The sequence below is a fragment of the Hylaeus anthracinus genome, unplaced genomic scaffold (genome assembly GCF_026225885.1).
Source record: "Hylaeus anthracinus isolate JK02 unplaced genomic scaffold, UHH_iyHylAnth1.0_haploid 12002, whole genome shotgun sequence".
NCBI lineage: Eukaryota > Metazoa > Arthropoda > Insecta > Hymenoptera > Colletidae > Hylaeus > Hylaeus anthracinus.
The window spans coordinates 9,131,694-9,149,200 of NW_026534349.1; the positions used below are offsets into that span (position 1 = coordinate 9,131,694).

The 17,507-nt window shown below is 41.6% G+C and overlaps 1 protein-coding gene and 1 long non-coding RNA gene across 2 annotated transcripts in view; both read right to left on the reverse strand.

Annotated features, from left to right (window-relative positions):
- The window catches only part of LOC128892141 (uncharacterized), a 78,761-nt gene extending 65,955 nt beyond the window's left edge, over positions 1-12,806 (reverse strand). The window contains exons 1-2 of the long non-coding RNA XR_008461014.1: positions 12,697-12,806; positions 9,985-10,082 (exon numbers count right to left, since the gene is read on the reverse strand). This is a non-coding gene — a long non-coding RNA (uncharacterized LOC128892141). The remainder of the gene's footprint in view (positions 1-9,984; positions 10,083-12,696) is intronic.
- Positions 12,807-13,901: 1,095 nt separating this feature from the next.
- Positions 13,902-17,379, reverse strand: LOC128892117 (plancitoxin-1). The gene is made up of 7 exons (XM_054152251.1): positions 17,274-17,379; positions 16,452-16,570; positions 15,744-15,921; positions 14,797-15,289; positions 14,631-14,733; positions 14,426-14,564; positions 13,902-14,348 (listed from the first exon to the last, which is right to left on the reverse strand). Exons 2-7 carry the CDS (start codon positions 16,562-16,564, stop codon positions 14,241-14,243), a joined length of 1,134 nt encoding a protein of 377 aa, XP_054008226.1. The 5' UTR covers positions 16,565-16,570; positions 17,274-17,379; the 3' UTR covers positions 13,902-14,240.
- Positions 17,380-17,507: the final 128 nt, after the last annotated feature.

Genomic DNA, 17,507 nt, shown 5'->3' on the forward strand with positions numbered 1-17,507 from the left:
AGCCCCCCGACCGCAATACGCGTTTATGGCGTTCGCGAGAGAAACTTTAAACGTATGCCGAAAGTTGGCGCGAAACATGTGCCGCTCGAGGAGATCGTATAAGTCGCGTGAAAATCACACATGCAGGCGTACGTTAACGTTTTACGAACGGGATAGTCCGCGTTTGTGTTTCGATGGGGAAATTCGCGTGAGTCTATGGCCGGAATTACGCAAGATTGATGAAGCGCCGGCTGCATTTAGAAAACAAGTGGCGAGTAAGAAGAATCGTGACGGTAAAAATGATGAATACGAAGAGGAAATGGAGCACCGTTGAACGCGGCTCTATTTCCTCTTAATAAACGAAAGTGTCGCGTAACCCGGAGCGATTATGGGCGAACTAATTTCCACGCTGCGTCATTCGTTGTTGTATCGTTTCACGGAAAGAGGAACTCGTTGCGTTTCTTTCGACCGTTTCTCGAGGAAACTTCGGTGATTGCCGATTAATACGATATTACTAATTCCGTTACGTGACATGTTGCGCATAGAAGGGAACGACTCCCTCGTGGAATTGGATATTCGAGAAGCCTGCAGCTTCGAATTACGTTTCGCGGGCACGAAAGGGGCGACAGCCGAACGCCGAGAGACTCATTTGAGCGTCGTTCTCGCAGTTCCCGAAGCGACGGACGAATACGTTTTCGCTGATTGTAAACGGCGGCGAAGATTCGTCGGCGATTGACTCGGTTCGTTTCGGAAAAAGAGCGTCACTTCGGCATGTCCGTTCGCGTCACTGTCTCGAAAAGAGGAGAAAGAGAACGCGGAGGGAGCCCCGAGGTGACAAATGCAAGGGAATGGCTGTCCCTGAGTGTCTGGCAAGCTCCAGCCGAGTAATCGAGCGCGTGATCAATGGGCTTAACTTCTCAGCGGAGCGAGTCTAGGCGAAAGGCATGGAGAAGTGGAAAATAAGAGGAGGACGAGGAAGGAATGTTTTCCATTGGCAGCCCCCGTCTATCGTCAACAAGATCGTTTCTCGGTAGAAACTTATCTCGACTACGGGAATTGATTTACGGCGCATCTATACCAGCCATTTGCACGTTAAGAATCCATTGTTCGCGAATACCCTGTTGGCAATTTGTCCGACGATTGTTGCGTAACGCAAACCATTTACCAATTGGGTACGACTTAGAATTTTGCAACCATGTTAAACCACCCAATTACTGATTCTTTGAGTAGAAATGTTTACTTTAGGAAGGCGTAGAATTTCTTTGGAATTGGAGTAATGTAAACATCGCTAAGATGGAGTCAAGAAAGAATGAAATGTTAACCCTTTGACAGCGCAGGGCGTATATGTATATAGAAATGGACTCAGAGAAATGTTTGTTACCGATAAATCAATATTTAAAAAATATCAGCTTGTAGGGGATGATCAGATGAAACTTTTTTATATTTACAGTTTATTCATAGGGTGACTAGTTTCGAAAATAAAAACTGAAAAGTTAGAAGTTCGTTGGAAAAATTTGAATTTCAAGAAAAAGGTCTTCATAAAGAATGTATTCATTTCTCTCGCGATTAAAATACAATCGACATTATATTTTCTGTTCGACTTGTTGGGAAAACTGGAGATCTAAAAAGATACACTGTTCGATCAGGTCTGAAACGTTTCACGATACCAAAACTACCAAGAGACACGTACGCGTGACATGGTATTTTATTTAAAGCTCTGTCTTCTAAATTTCACGCGAAACACCAGAACGCCAGTTTCGTCGGACTTTCGTCGTCGAATTCAAAGTTCCGTCGAGTTTTCCCAAGAAAACTCGGTATTCCCGAAAACCTATAACCTCTGGCGACGTCTGTCATCGGGTCCATACATTTTTTAGTTCGAACTTCTATCTCGCATGATCGTGCGCATTACTGTAAACGGTTCCTTATCTCTCCAATCGCCAGCAAAATTTACGTTGAATACACCGACTAGAATGAGTTCTAAATTTGCGAAGTCGGCGAAATTCCTCTGAATAAAACTGTGACCTGGAAATGCATATTATAAACAGTAGCTATTTTACGGCCGAAAAGTCACTTCGAAAGTCCTACTTACAACGACAAAAAAAAGGTTCGACAAAGAAATTCCCGCTCGAATAGCTTGCGTTAAGACTGGGTCACGCGCGACCCGTACCTAAGCTTCCCCTTCGCGTATCAGGTATTCCAAACTTTCCTTTAACCCATTCACTGGCAGGCAAATTTAAAGCGTTTTACCTTGGGTGCCAAGATTTTATAGAGATGTGTTGTCTGCAGATGCGTAGGTTATTATTTTGATAGTAAAAAGTGATATTAAATTTGTTGGTTTAAAAAGGAAATTTTATGATATTCTTCAGCAATAGTTCGCGACTCAAATGACTATAAACTTATTCCTCGAGTAATTGCAATCAATTTGAACTACGAGACAATGAATGGGTTAAAAAAATTAAACCTCACGTACACAGCAAAGGTAACGCTAGGTTTCCGGAGCACAGTCATTTTGACCCATTCCTATTTTCACAAGATTTTACAGAAACCGTGTATATTTTTTCTTCAGTTTTACATGAACCCATACATCAGTCTTTGCGTACAATTATTTCCGTTCTTTTGACGTTACTTTGTCTTACATAACTCTCACACTGTTTTAATACTGTTTGCACTATTTCTTAACTCTCACATCTGCTGGGACCTGCTGTCCCTCCTGTAGCTCGGGTACCTCGGGATCGCTAAACCCGTACTATAGCTGTGTACGCGCATGCTACAGCCCCTGAGGGGCTAATTAATTTTAGTAAATCCACTTCACGTATTAAAGCATTACTTCAGTAATAGAAATATGGTGAGAAATCTCCGTAAACCTAGTGCTAAAGAACGTTACGACTGGTCTGCGCGTTGTAGATTTATTCGTGTACCTCTCAAGCTTGGAACTTTCCGCGAGCACAGAAACAAAAGAACGCCATAGTACCCGATGCCTTCCTGCATGCCTTCGAATTGGATTTTGACCCCGAGTACCAAAGATTGCCTTCGTTCGTCTCCGCTTTGTCCGCGCGGCGGTCTCGTCTCTCTTTCATTTCGGCGAGCACGGAAAGTCATCGCGTCCCCGATAAGAAGGGTAAAACAGAACGACGGAGGTTAAAGGGCTGTCTGTATAAAATACAGGTCCCTAACAACGACGTGTCGTCGCTGGAGGAATAGGCATCTCGGGGTCAACCTCGTGGAAAACGTCGAAGCAACCTCTCGAAATATTGCGATTCCGGTCACAACTCGACGTCCTGCGGTGCACGGAGTCAGATAAAGCCGAAAAGGAAGAACGTGTAAGTTCTGCGAGAAGTCGACGCTCGAGTTTCGTGACCTGCCTCGTATCCCGACGTTCGTGGCCCCCTTTTTGCGCGGAAGCGTCGCGACGTGAACGCGGAATACGTCGGAGGTCCGTCTCGCGCCGAGGAGCGTCAAACTCGGCGAATCTATCGCGTAGGCGGTATTTATTTCTACTGTCTTTGTTGGGTGGCTTTATTCGCCATATTTCAGAAAGAGTAAATTTCGTAGGGGTCATTTATCAAATCGATTATTTCGTCGCTCCACGAAGCCAACAAAATAGATAATAAATACGAAGAGTTAATAAAACTAATTGAAGAACAAAAATTTGAAAGCGGTCAGTTGACCAGTCGTGGTAGGTTTAGTGTTAATATTGAATTTCTTTTTACCAATAAACCCTAACACACCAACGCCGAGGTAAAATCCTCGTAGAAAACAATAACGAAACAACATCTGTATCGAAGATCTTTCGGAACGCTGCCAGCGGCTGATATCGCAAAAGGAAAAGCGGCGTTCGCGGGAACGCCTATCGCGCAAATTCTGCTCAAACGCGGCAGCGTAAAAAACAAGCAAGAGGGAGGGCTAGATTTTTATAATGAAAACTAAAGTTTGTTACGGTCGGTCCTGGGGAGGGCGGGACTGCGGGAAGTGCCCGGTCGACGTTACGGGATTGATTCCACTTCTTCCATTTCTTTTTTCGTATTTTTTTTTTTTTTTTCGTTGAAAAGTTCCGACTAACGGTGCCGGCTACCCTCCGGAAGTTTTATTACGCCGGAGACGCGCTTATCCCGGCCACAGATTCGCGCCAACATATCCCCAACTGTCGATACGCCTACGCCGATACGAGAAAAAAGGAGGGCGACGTGAAAAAACAAGTAAAAATAACTGGAAAGCGTTGCGACGACGGATTTAACGGTCATTTCGCATTCAACTTGTCCACTAGTTCTGGAAAGACGAAGTTGTAGCTGGTTTCTACAAGACCGAATCCTTCGATTTAAATATAGGTGAAAGGTTAGAGTGGAAGTGTCGTCTTATTGTTAGACAGAAGAGGCTAGAAGTGAGGAATTGGCTTACAAGGGAACATATTCAATAAGCGTACGCCGATTTTGATCAAATTTATGTGAGGAGGAATTCTCAAAGAAATAATTGACACACTTTTTTTAGTGGCAATCGTCCATATTGGATAGGTGAAAGGAGCCTCTAAAGTGGAGAGGGGTGTTAAAAAACATGTTTTTTGAAATAACTTGAAAACTAGAGGAGCTGGACCAATACTTTGTTTTTAAACTATGCGTCTTTGATTGGGTAGTTCCCTATTATATGTTCCCGTGTGAGTCTGATTGGTAACGGTATAATCTACTAGACAATACTTTTCTCTTACGGTGAGCAATTTTTGACAATGCCAAGACTTTACATAGCAAAATATCCGAGCCAGAAAATACCATTTCATAGTTTGGTTGAGAAACTTCATCAACGCCTTTGCGAGAATGAGGATAATATAGAAAATCTTAATTCTTCGACACATACAGGACTTTTTTTTCCTCCATTTGACGAGTAAGTCAACTATCTGTCCTGAAAGTTCCGAACTCCTTCTTTCACCATTCCGTACCAATCAAACAGAATCTCCGAAGGGACAATTTCCAGAGAACCGAAGTTCCCTAGTAAGATGCAGCAGTAGAAAGGATCGACGTCGATGAATGCTCTCGCCCTTCGAGACACTCTCGTCATCCAATTTACTTATTGCGATGGTTTGCAGACCGTGAAGATCAGTTTAGCCGAAGGAAGTTTCGGCACCGACAGCTAGGGTTTATTTCACAAACGGGCACGGAAATAAGTCCCATCCAGCCGCGTATGATTTGAAATCTGGTCGAACGAGGATAGAAAAGCTCGGCGAGGAATCGCGGCTCGAGACACGCGGTAGCCGTGAAAACCGATAAAATATGCACGCACACGTATCCGCATAGAAATGCTGACGTTGAAAAGAAGAAAACACCGGGTACTTTAGGCGGCGAGGTAAACACAAAGAGGATGCAACCCCAAAAAAGGAGAGAATACCTCTCGTGCCAGAGATGGAGATGCCAGGCAGCCGAGAGCTGCTTAGCCTGGAATTCCGTTGATGGATGGAATTCACTTCGTGCCGACGAGTAAGTATAATAGAAGTGAAGTTGGGCCTCGCGGTGCCTACTGTTGCTGAATAGAAGCTTCGTTAGGCTTTGTCTAAGCGGAGTGCTGCAGCTTTACCCCTGCCATCCGCAATTTCCACCGCCACGCAACCCTCGCCCTTATCCTTCCAGTTTCTACCTACTTGAATTATTCTCTGCCGTGCCTGTACGAGAGAGCGGACCACCCCCGCTCGCGTTCCACGGTCTTAACATCGCGTTCGCGAGTCTCTGCTTCGACCCTCTGTAATTCTACCCCTGTTACCCTCCGTCGAGCTTTTTTCACCTGTACGAATCCACCCCTCCCGGTGACGTATCGAACGATCGGATTTCTTGCTTCGTCTCTGCGCTTCGAAGGGACCGACGTTAGATCTTTTTCTGTTGGTATTGCTTAGCGCCGTCAACGGAGACGACTATGGCCGTGCCGAACGAGGAGAAAATATGCAAATCTAATTCGTTGAGATTAACCCTTATCGGACGCTAGCTTTGTACAGATGGTCCTCACTAGGCTAGACTTTTCAGTATGTCTCAGAATTAGTGTAAGAGCCGGAAATGGTGGGTAGCTGAAACCATTCTAAACCACAATTTCCTTTGCAAAAATATCGGACGGTGCTTCGTTTTTTAATTATTAACGAAAAACCACTGGCCAATTTTTCAAAGGAAATTGTGGTTCAGAATGGTTTCAGCTACCCGCCATTTCCGGTTCTTACACTCATTCTGTGACACCCTATATATCAGACAAATGCTCGATATTATAAGAACAACTTTTTTCTTAGAAATGGAGTATTATTTACTCCTCTAACCAGCAGTTCTATAGGTAGCTATTTATGAAGAAGGAACGAGTTCCACTCATCAGACGCATAGGACTTCCTAAGTTTCTCAATAATATAACCTCCTAGATCTAGGAACCTCCTACGATATTCCACTCCCTACCAAAGCCAAAGAAACCCCATTCCAGGGAGAATTAACCCCCTATTCGTTCTCTAATTCATTGAGATCTCATGCAGCTACTAAGAAACCCTATTCTTTATTTACTGACGAAGCTATAACGACACCTGGGTGTCTCGCACATTCTGAACGAGTACCTAGCACCCAGAAACTAAACTAACTAAACTGGTGTCAAAAGGGAAATGCAGGTATGTGGAAGAACGTTCGAGTGAGAAATGATGCACGCGAGGAATTAAAATGTCGCTATCTGGCGGCACACGAAGATCCGCCAACGTGGAAGTAATAAGTCGACGGTTATGAGTCAACGACACTTCCGCCGTCTGATAAGTTCTCGGTAAGTACCGGAAGTCCCGAGTTGAAACTACGACGGTGATGCATTCGAGTTCGGTTACGCCGGGACAGTTGTTCGGGGTAGTTTCCCGGCGGTGTTGCAACCGGAGAGAACCACCCTGATAGTTCCCAACCGCCTTAATGCAGTTCCAAGCGAAGCCACCGATGCAGTCGCGATGCAGCGCAACAATAAAACTCTTATCTTCGGCCATCGTACGCTTACGTATTATTTATCTTTATTGGCTCCATTGTTTCCGTTTCCTTCCGATGAGATAGCGATACCCTCGCTCGCCGTTTACTCGCGACGGGGCGTCTCTTTCGCGATACAACCCCGTAAAATAATATTACTCCAAATTATGCTCAACGGCCATTCGAGCATATTTTCCTGAGGTATGAATTGCCATAAACGTGGCGCGTATTTATCGCGAAGCTGACGAAGTTTTCGGGAGGTCATTTATGGATTTTCTACTTTAACACTGGATTGTTTATAATTTCGGAAAATGGGGCGAGTCGCGTAAATTCACCTATCGATATGTGTTTCTTCTCGCAAACTTAAGTGCATTTGCTGGATTCAATGAAATGAATGAAATAACTAAATATTTTCGTTTTTTTGTTCGCCTTTTTTTTTTGTTGAGAATTTTTCGCGATAAAGAATCGTATATATGCGTATATTTTTGCGTCGACTAGGTCCTGTTTTTAGTGCTCTCAGAATCGACGGTCGCAAGATGGTCGTTCGCGCTTTTTATATTTTTAAAGCGTCGACTGCCAACTATATACGCCGCTCGTAGTTGACGATCCGTTCCCGGATGTCAATTACGAGTTATTTTGCAAAGACGAGCCTGACGCATATGCAAAGCACGGCGTCGTAAAGCGTTTCGTCGAACGACGCTGCAGCTGACAACGTATTAACATGTATTCCTGAGACTTTTTAAATTTGAACGTACAAATACTTGAACAATCTATATAGAAAATAATGGAAGAATAACGAATCACTAAACAACATCCAAACAATCGTGTGATAAGTAACCAAAATGTTAAAAAAGAAGAAAATTCGTTAAAGAATACAAAATGTTAAAGAGAATTGTCAAAAAGAAACAAAGACTTGCCAAGCCAAACCTTTCTGTAAGTAGACCTGTACCATGTTAAATGAACTTAACCAATCTATCGGAGGATAAACATAGCTTCACAGTGATAACGTGAAACATTGATACCTTCCATAAAACATTGATACCGCTAGCAATACAACATGTAAGGAACCCTTCAGTGTACTGAAGGTTCCAGCAAAGGAACCACTTAAAGGATACGGGTCAGACATGCTATTAAAACTTCGATGTGGTTCGTCAAACTCCCGTGGCGAACCCAACAGATGTCCCGGAAGTTTACACTGGAGTGACCTAATTCACTTTAATACGTTAATCCGGGTCAAGGTACCGTAATCTCGGTATTAGCTGGAATTAGGCAACATAGTGAGGCGGCAGCTCACTTTGTTATAATTAAAATCGACCTACCCCCTTTTCTGCTTTTCTTTTATCAACCTGGGTCCTTCTTATCAAACCATAAGCCTTTGGACTATGACTAAAAAGTTCGAAAATAATAAATCCAAGAACACGTTTTTCTAGCTTCTTCAAGTAATGTCATTACACAGTTACATAATTACTCCTACACCCAGTATTAACCTGATTTTACATTCACAGGCATTAATAAATTTATACGGCACTACTGGATAGATCTACTTATTTTTAATGTTCCGTTGTATTTATTTATCGCGTCAACCGTTGGCAACCCGCGACAAATGAGACACCAGTGGGAATCGTAAATTTGAATTTTTTATTCGCCCACCTATGAATTCTCACTTAAAAATTCCATCATTCTTGCCATAATTCGTAAATTTATCACGACTAGTGACGCGGTTCTACAATTTCGCGTTGAACGAAACATTAATAATAAACATAGAGTAGTTCGTCAGAGGTAAACGTTGAATACATACAACGCGATGTGCATATAATGACGCATTCGAAAGAAAGAATTGCTATAGCGAGATAACAAATAATTCTTAGTCATTGCTACCAGTTTAACATCGACGGGACGATACCTCGAAACGTTTTCTTGCACAATGTAGGAAATGGTTCGGAACCCCGCGATATGAATATTAAACTTTGTCTAGAAACATCTCTGTTACATATGCATAATTCCTCGCTCGAGTCTCGGAGACGGGTAACATAGGGTGTGATCTTAACCCAGATCCTTATCGTCGAATGTAGCCGTGCGTTTGTTTGCAATATCTTTTTACAACAACACTTGTAAATTTCGAATTAGGGGAGGGGGCCAAAAATGAATTTTCGTTGAATGGAATACTAATTAGTAGACTGCGAATTTTATGCATTTATGATACGCAGTCTACTAAATATTCAACGATATAAACCAGAGTTAGGCATTTGTCAAATAATTATTTTCAACTGAATAGAATAATAACCCATTATCCGCCAATGTCCCATTTTTGGGACACATATTTAGATCAAAACAATAAATAGTTCCAGTTGGTTAATATGAATATCATTATAAAGTTAATTTAATCTTCCTTTGCATTTTTGAATTGTGGCGGGTAATGGGATAAGAAGAAATTAATCCTTAGTTGCCCGCTGAGCCACCAGAGGGCAGAGCCAAAAGGAAGCTTTGCGCTATATTATGAGCTTAGCTTAACAATTAATATTAAAGAATAGGTTAACCTCTCGCAACTAAAAACTTGAGCTTTACATTCTATTATATCCTATTCATTCATTTTTTAAACGTAAAGAACACTTTTGTTGATTTCAACTCGAACCGAAGAACTGTTTACTTATTCAACGAACATCGCGAAATTACACCAATGGTTAAGTTAATTAACCGCAAAATAGATCAATCTGAAACACGTTATTATCGTAATTATATTCATTATGAATAATACATCAGAGGAATTAATGACGAATTGAAGTGAAAGCCGTATGAACGACTTACGATTAATTCAATAGTCAATCGCCAACTGTCATGAGCGATTAACTAGTTAATAGCTATTATAATAGCTATTATCCGTTCAATCGTTACATCGATTAAATATTGCTCGAGGTTGGTCTAAACTAATATTCTGATATCAATTAAAGGTATCAGTCGACAACTTTCACGTAAAACCTTGCGAATTGAAAAGTTCTCGGAAAGATTCGTACCTTACTTTTAAAGTACTTTAAACATTAATAATCTTGCGTGGTTTACTCACCGGAGTGCGACGACCCTGCAGGGTTGCAGTAGTTGCAGTGAACTTTCAAGGTGATATCTCGTTACGTCCATAAAACCCCGACACAGCCTCATTTCCACCTGAAAGACACCAACATGATTTCTCTCTCACACACAATATGAATACGTATAAGGCAATATTAAAGTTCAACGTAGGGCTATCCAGGGCCATATATACCAGCACATAACTATACAGGGTGTAAGAAATAGGAAAACACTAACCTCAAATCAAATATGGAATTAAATTTTAAGCGAACACAAAGTTTCGGCAAGTGCACATTTTAGAAACGCTTTCTCGGACTGTTATCGGTAAAGGACGCCATGTCAATCAAACGACCGCGAAAATTTGTTCATTGCCACCTGGTGGACGATACAGGAGACATTGAAAATTATCGCATACCAACTGTACGCATAGGCCGAACAGCAAAAAATCTAGAAACTTTCTTACCGCGAAGAGAATCTCTTTATTTATTCTCATGAACTACTTTGACTTTCAAAAAATAATATACAAATGTATATTAACACTCTTTGAATGCAAATCTGCGACAATGCGCGAATTTCCGGAAGATTTATTCTCAGAATTCTCTAAGAATTTCCCTACGAAATTTCCCTACATTTCTATTATCTAACCAAAAAATCATAGGAAATACTCAAATAGTTTACCTATTGTATGCAATTAATCTTTACGTAAAATAATATGTATGTGCCAAAGTACCGGTCTCAGCAATGCCATCGAGGGATGAATAACCTCAAATACGTAACTTTGGCATCGATATGTTATACGTTAACTCGCGACACGTTTACCAAATCAAACGTAGTTTTTATTATGTAAATCTACTAATCAAGCATTAAATTTTCTGTTCAATTTTAAGCCAGCATTCCTTCGTTTGGTTACACCCTGTAGACACAAGTAACGAGACAGGCGGTAAAGGCGGCAGGATGTTAGCCTCTCGGAGGAAAAAGGATGTCGAGTGTTCGCGCATGCTCCCTGACCGCGGCGCTTAAGTACACACGCGAAGCACACGACACACGATGGTTTCATGCATATAACGTATATTTGGACGGTGCACAGGATTTTAGTATGCAGAACAGGCCGCCTTTAATGCTGAAATATCGCCGCGAACACCGCAGCATCGTCTGCTCATCTTTCCAACCGACGAAATTTCATACCCTTTTACGACACCGTTAGGCGATTCGAACGAAATCTGCGCACCATCGAGCACGCTACTCGGAACGATACATACGTGACGTGAAATATATCGATAATGTTCGAGTTAAACTGTCACGTGATCCCACTGGCGCTTCTTTCGCGTCATCGCGCGCATTCGAAAACCGGATATATTCGAACGGGACTGCGTGGATCATTCTCCAATCTTTATAGACTTTCGCGCAACATTAATATTACGTATCCCCGCGAACATTGCGATAACGCACACCCGATAAATGGAAAATATAGACGGAGGGTTAAGCTATTATAAATATTCCGGGTAAAACATTGCGCGTACGTTATCATTATTTATAATTCACAGACGTTGTACCATGGACAAGCTTCGGAAGTTATACTCTTCGGTACACGGGATGAGCCAAGCTAAAGCTTTGCTGTTATTGCTAGCGACGATGAACAAACTTTTATACGGTTTAACGACGACTGTTGCATTATGATATGTGTAGGAGTCTAAACGAAAAATAAGGCACGGGGATTCGAAGCCAAGAAATATGTAAATAGAGCTTTTATGTTATTTTGTCGCGATTCGCGAACTCTGCGCGTTCTGGATCGCGCCACAAGTCGTCCCGCGACTTGTGGAAAGACGCGAAAGTAACAAAAGTAGAGATAAGAGGCGGGTGAATATCTCTGAGCAGGCACCAAGAAATTGACCGAATGTTGCCAGCTGCCAACACCGTATTAAAGGAATCCCTGTCTACGTTCCCGCTTTTAATCCCCTTTCAGGGGCAGCCAGCTTGTTTTTCCAAGCATCCGCTTCCAGATGCTTTACCAAACTCCCTTGCTTCTTGTTTTCGGCGTTGTTTTGTCTCCTGGCAGCGTGCGCCGATTGATTCACGCCTGGACGAACACCCGCGAATTTCTATCCCCTTCTACCTATCGACCTTTTCATCCGCGCCTCTTTATCTCTCCTCCCCCGCTTTGTTTAGTGATTCTAACATTCCTCCGATGATTGACGAGACCGCATCGACCGTACTGTATCGCTTGTTTCTGGAACGAAACTCTCCCGCGCTCGAGCACGCCTCGCTTAACATTTCTACCATCAATTATTCGATAACTTCCGCGCAAATGATAAGCTGCAGCTGATGAATGGAAACTGGAGACTCAATTGTTCGTTACGTAATTGTCGTTATTTTTTTCTTTCGACGAATACCCAATTAGAGAAATGTGGGACATCGTCCCTTGAAAAATCCCGGTTCCGCATTATTGCATACCGTTGCAAGTGTTACACAGTGCCCTATAGACGAGTCCTTTTCTAAAAAAATGGCTCACTATGGATCTTTAGCATATTTTGGGACTCTGTATATTCTTGACTCTAACATTCTGTCTTATCGAATATCGAATTATATACACTCACTATGGATCTTTAGCATATTTTGGGACTCTGTATATTCTTGGCTCTAATAATCTGTCTTATCGAATATCGAATTATATACATAATTAATAGACATGTAGAATAATTAGAATACTTACTACGATAACAGCAGCACCATCAAGACGTTTAGTTTAACAAATTTTACTCGGGAACGTTTCGTCACACGTCTAAACTTTTCTTAATAACACGGCATATTGAATGATACCGAGAGCTTTGTAGGATGTGGCGGTCACCTCGACCACGGAAAACCAAAACATGGCCATCACAGAGCGTCGATTAGGCGCGGCCTCTGCGCGACTTTCCACGTATTTATTATTGTTAAATTCCACCATCTGGATGAAAATGCGACACCCGAAGGCGTACAACGGAACGCTTGTAATAATACTAAGTAATTGCAGCTGATAATCGATATCTCCGCTGCGCAGTATTTAGATAACTTTTTTTCATCTACCAGATGAAAATCTTCGAAACAAACTCTATCAAAGAGACGGAGAAGCACGAAAGGGCGATGAAGAGCACGGCGAAGTTCAGTCGATTTCTAGAAATTTTCATTAAAGAGCAAATCGTTCCTCTCTGCTTCCGCTTACTAAACCTCGGCTGCTTCCTCTTTTTTTTCTTTCATTAACGGCACGTCGAGCTACTCTGCAATTTCCTTGGGTAGACAATAAGCACCGCCGAGAAAAAGGAAGACGAAACGGGAACTCGGCGCAGGAGGAGCCGCTACTGCCTTTCATAAAATCCAATTTAAGAACTGCTTCTGATCCCCGTCGTCCGTCCTTATTCCACGGTAATAAAGAACCACCGAAGACCTCTTCTTTATACACTCGCAAGTAAACTGGATTTAATACGACGGTTATTACTTTGTGTACCCGCGTACCAATGTTGCAGAAGCTCGCGATGCATATCGACGAAAAATATCCGCCCGGTACAGATACCGTAAGAATACGAGCAAAACGACGGAAAATTCGCGGCAACGTGCCCCCTCATACATTCCGTACCATCGTTACCGACAAATATGTAGAAACGTGTAAGCGACGAACCGCGTGCGATATTCGAGCGCTCGTACAACTTCAGAATTGGTGTCGACGCTTTCGATAAATACGCGTTTCACACCTCATTCTTCCGCGTTACAGGCATATTGTAGAGCTAAATTAGTGCTCAGGCACAATGCCAAACGTGCATCTAGATAATATTTACGCCGTGCTATCGTCCCTCGCAATTTACCAAAAACAATGAGCGAGGTCGCTCGATGATATGCGGGATCACGAGAGGAATATTATTAACACGATTTTTACTATTTGAATAGACCGAAATTGTAGCAAATTTATTATAGAAGGATATTACTAGAGGAGCTAAAGGAGAAACAAAAGGAGAACAAATTATTGGCTAGAGACCAAAGGAGAACTTAAATGTTACGAAATAGTGTACGTTTTCTATGAAAATGAAATAATGATCAACGTTGATTTATAGTATAATAGTTCAGTTTTGCTCCTGATTGTACATTCAACGGTAATCGTCTAACTTGTTTTAGCTATCGCTAGTGTGTTGTACTCCTCAAGTGTCCAGTACTCTTTCTATGCACAACTCCGCGTAAACGTATCGAGATTCGTTATATCTCCAACTAAAAGAGAAAATGTCACGTTTACGTTGTGGAGCAAGGCTCCACGTCGTTTATAACACTGCGATAATCGTTCCACACTTGGTTCTGTTTGAAACACATGGCTCCGCCGCCTCGGGAATACTGCGTGTCCTAAAAGAAGAAAATACCTCATATTCCTTGAAATGTTTAATACCGCGATATCACGAAACGGAAGCGAGCGTATTTACGGCTCTGTTAATATCGGCCACGCAAACCCAATGAGCGGCTGCTTTCTTGGTGACTGTTATGGCCCATTTGGAGTGATCGCGGCTGCTCGTGAAATCAATATTGGCCGCCTCGAACCGAAGGCTCTTTACGTTGTAAATTCTGTAAAATCAACGGTGTTAATAGAAAAAAAAAATGTTGGACGCTGAATTAGGCGATCGACGTTACTTTCTACGGCTGCAGGTGGACGGAAGTTTCCCACGTCCGTTCAACCACGACTGCACGTACAGATTCGTCTGCAACTGCGGCGCGACGAAATCGGCGTACAAATCTAAATGAATAAATATTATGCAAAGTGATAATGCGAGTTGCGATTGCAATTTATTTTGATTACCTTTCTGCCACTTGCTACCCTTGGCGAACGAAGTGAACTCGACCGATCCCAAGGTTCTTATCGAAGCTTTGCTGTTGTAGGGGGGTGATTTAACGCGTTTCTGATTGGTAGCGTTCCTCAACAGTGGATACTCGTTGCCTAGAGTATCGGGAATATTTTTAGCGTACACTACTATCTCATTGTACATTAACTGTTCGCCGAGAGTGTTGAATTGATCACTGCCGATGGAGACACACAGAAAACTCTGTCCAAAGAGCGTTCCACTGTCTGGATAATTATACCGGCCAGCGATAGTTATGTTTTCCCTGATCGTAGGACGAGTTACCTCGCCGACTGTTGGAACTGGAGGGAAACTCGGCACGCTATGAATTAACCAAAACCCCTGGTCGCTGTTAACCATCACTACGCCCTTCGCGTGGCCATATTTAAAGACTGTCGGTGCATCTGGAGGATTGTCGTTGTACAAACTCCACATACTTTTGGCTTCGATTTTCTATACGATAAAACACAATTTAGAATTCAAATTGAACGTTAATTAAGAATGGTCCAGAAAGAAACAGTTACTTTTCCTGGTTACCGAATCAAAGGGACAGATACGTATCTGTTAATTTTAATTTCGTTACTATTTATTGTATTTCCAGTTATGATACCGGATTAATATTCACAATTATTGAAATAGAGAAATTATTTGGCCGAATTTGATAACGCAGAAGAAATAATTGTTTATTCCTGACCGTCCTTAATTTTGAGAATTTCCAGCTAACTATACTAATTATATAGTAAACAAACAATTATCATAGTAATGTCCAACTAATCCCCAGTAGCCTATAGCTTTCATTATAACGATACACTTATTGCCAAGCGATTCTTCCAGTTGTCAAAGCAATACAAGTATTGAATAACTGTAATAAAATCAGTGTTAATAAAAACAATTGGGATGTGCTTACGTCATCGTAGAGTGGCGCTAACGTGACTCCAAGGATGGAATTATTTGAACCGATGGACTTGGTAGACAACGACCAACCGCTCTCTACAGTTGCGTTTGTTATATAGAGATAAGCATAGCCTTCTCTAATCAGAGGATTGCTACTGGTTGAAGTTTTCGGTAACTTGTACGCCACGTACCTAAAACAACATTGACATTAGCATGGTAGCTCTTCGCGAGACATGGTCTTACGAGAGCAAGACACGAACTACGGTCCTCGTTTTGTATTTTCTTTTTTAAGTTGTTCTGGGTGTCCTTCCATACACCCAGGACCGTGATAAATCGGAGGCAAAAGGTTCCCTTGATCGCCACGTTACGAAGGTCATGTGAAAGTAACAAAAATTATATTAACAACTCTACCAACTACTTGTAAAATAATGTTATTTTTTTAATAGACGATTGTGTAATACTATTTCTAGACTAGATCTGTCATTCGAACAAATTATTACAAAACTCTGATTAGAATTAGCGGGTCCCCCTTGTTAGTAAAACAAGGAGTTGATGTTCTGATCGAAACTGCTGAGAGGCAATTACGTAATTTCTAAAGGTAAACGCAATCATTCACGCGCCACTAATGCTTCTCAAATAGACCCAAAAAATAGCCCGAGGGTCTAGCGAAAGTACAATGTGCTCGAAGGTTATTGTAAGGTACGAGTTTACAAGCACTTACCAATCAACGGGTGCATTGTTTTCGTCTTTACATTGTAGCTTATCGTTGGATTTGCCGCTTACATCGTTACACACGATTAGCCACGCGATCGCGTAAAACAGAATACTCGCCATTGTTTACTAGAATTAGAGAAAGCAAATATTCATCGTATCTCTTCATCTGTACAAACCGTTTACGATCAAATGTGTCGTTAACGAAGGCTTTCATGAAACAAGGTGAATGCTAATGTAGTCTTTTGTGCGTTTCCTAATTGTACGATAAGTTAGACGTTCCTTGAAAGCATTATTCATCAAATGAAATCACGCTGAGATTTTAAAATACCACAATGACAGTCACGATTGAATTACAAGTGCACCATTAAACTTTAGAAATCTTGGCTATCACTTTGCCTTCGTTGAAAATTGTCGTTGATTTGTTTTAATTAAATTCGAAGAGAAATTCGCTTCACTTGTGACCAGTCTTTAAACGTTAAAATATTTTACATCCGAAGTAGACAGAATTCACGTTCGGATGAAAAATTTCGAATAAAAAATAAACAAATGAACTTATTTAAATAACTGTTCGATGGATTAAACATTGTAAATAAATTACTCCGTAGAGTTTTTATTCGTCGCTTGTTATTCGAATGAAATTCTGTCCATTTCTGATTCGCGCTTGCTAAATGGGACTCTACATATGTGTGTACACGTGCTTTATAATTTCAATTACTTCGTAATTCGACATTCATACACTCAATAAGTAATACGAACATATACACGTATCGGTCAACTATTTACACCGCACGATCTCTAAATGTTCACTCAAAGTTGACTGATTACGTACCGAAATTTATCACGATTAAAACATGACACGACTCGACAGCTCTTCAAGTAATGATATTACTGGTATTGCAGTCGGGCCGCTGCATGGTTACTGACAGTCACTGCAGAATGAAACAAGACCCGTAAACGAAGCGCGCCATTACGTCACGCTACTTTAACTATCCTATTGGCTGCTCGATTATTCAGCGTTCCCTTCAGAATACGCTCTTCGTATTTCTAATAGTAATTAAAGATC

Coding starts and splice junctions, on each gene's coding strand:
- LOC128892117 (XM_054152251.1), bottom strand. CDS start 16,564: ATGGCGAGTATTCTGTTTTACGCGATCGCGTGGCTAATCGTGTGTAAC. Junction 15,922..16,451: donor AACAATGCACCCGTTGATTG/GTAAGTGCTTGT, acceptor ATGTTGTTTTAG/GTACGTGGCGTACAAGTTAC. Junction 14,734..14,796: donor GGGTAGCAAGTGGCAGAAAG/GTAATCAAAATA, acceptor TTATTCATTTAG/ATTTGTACGCCGATTTCGTC.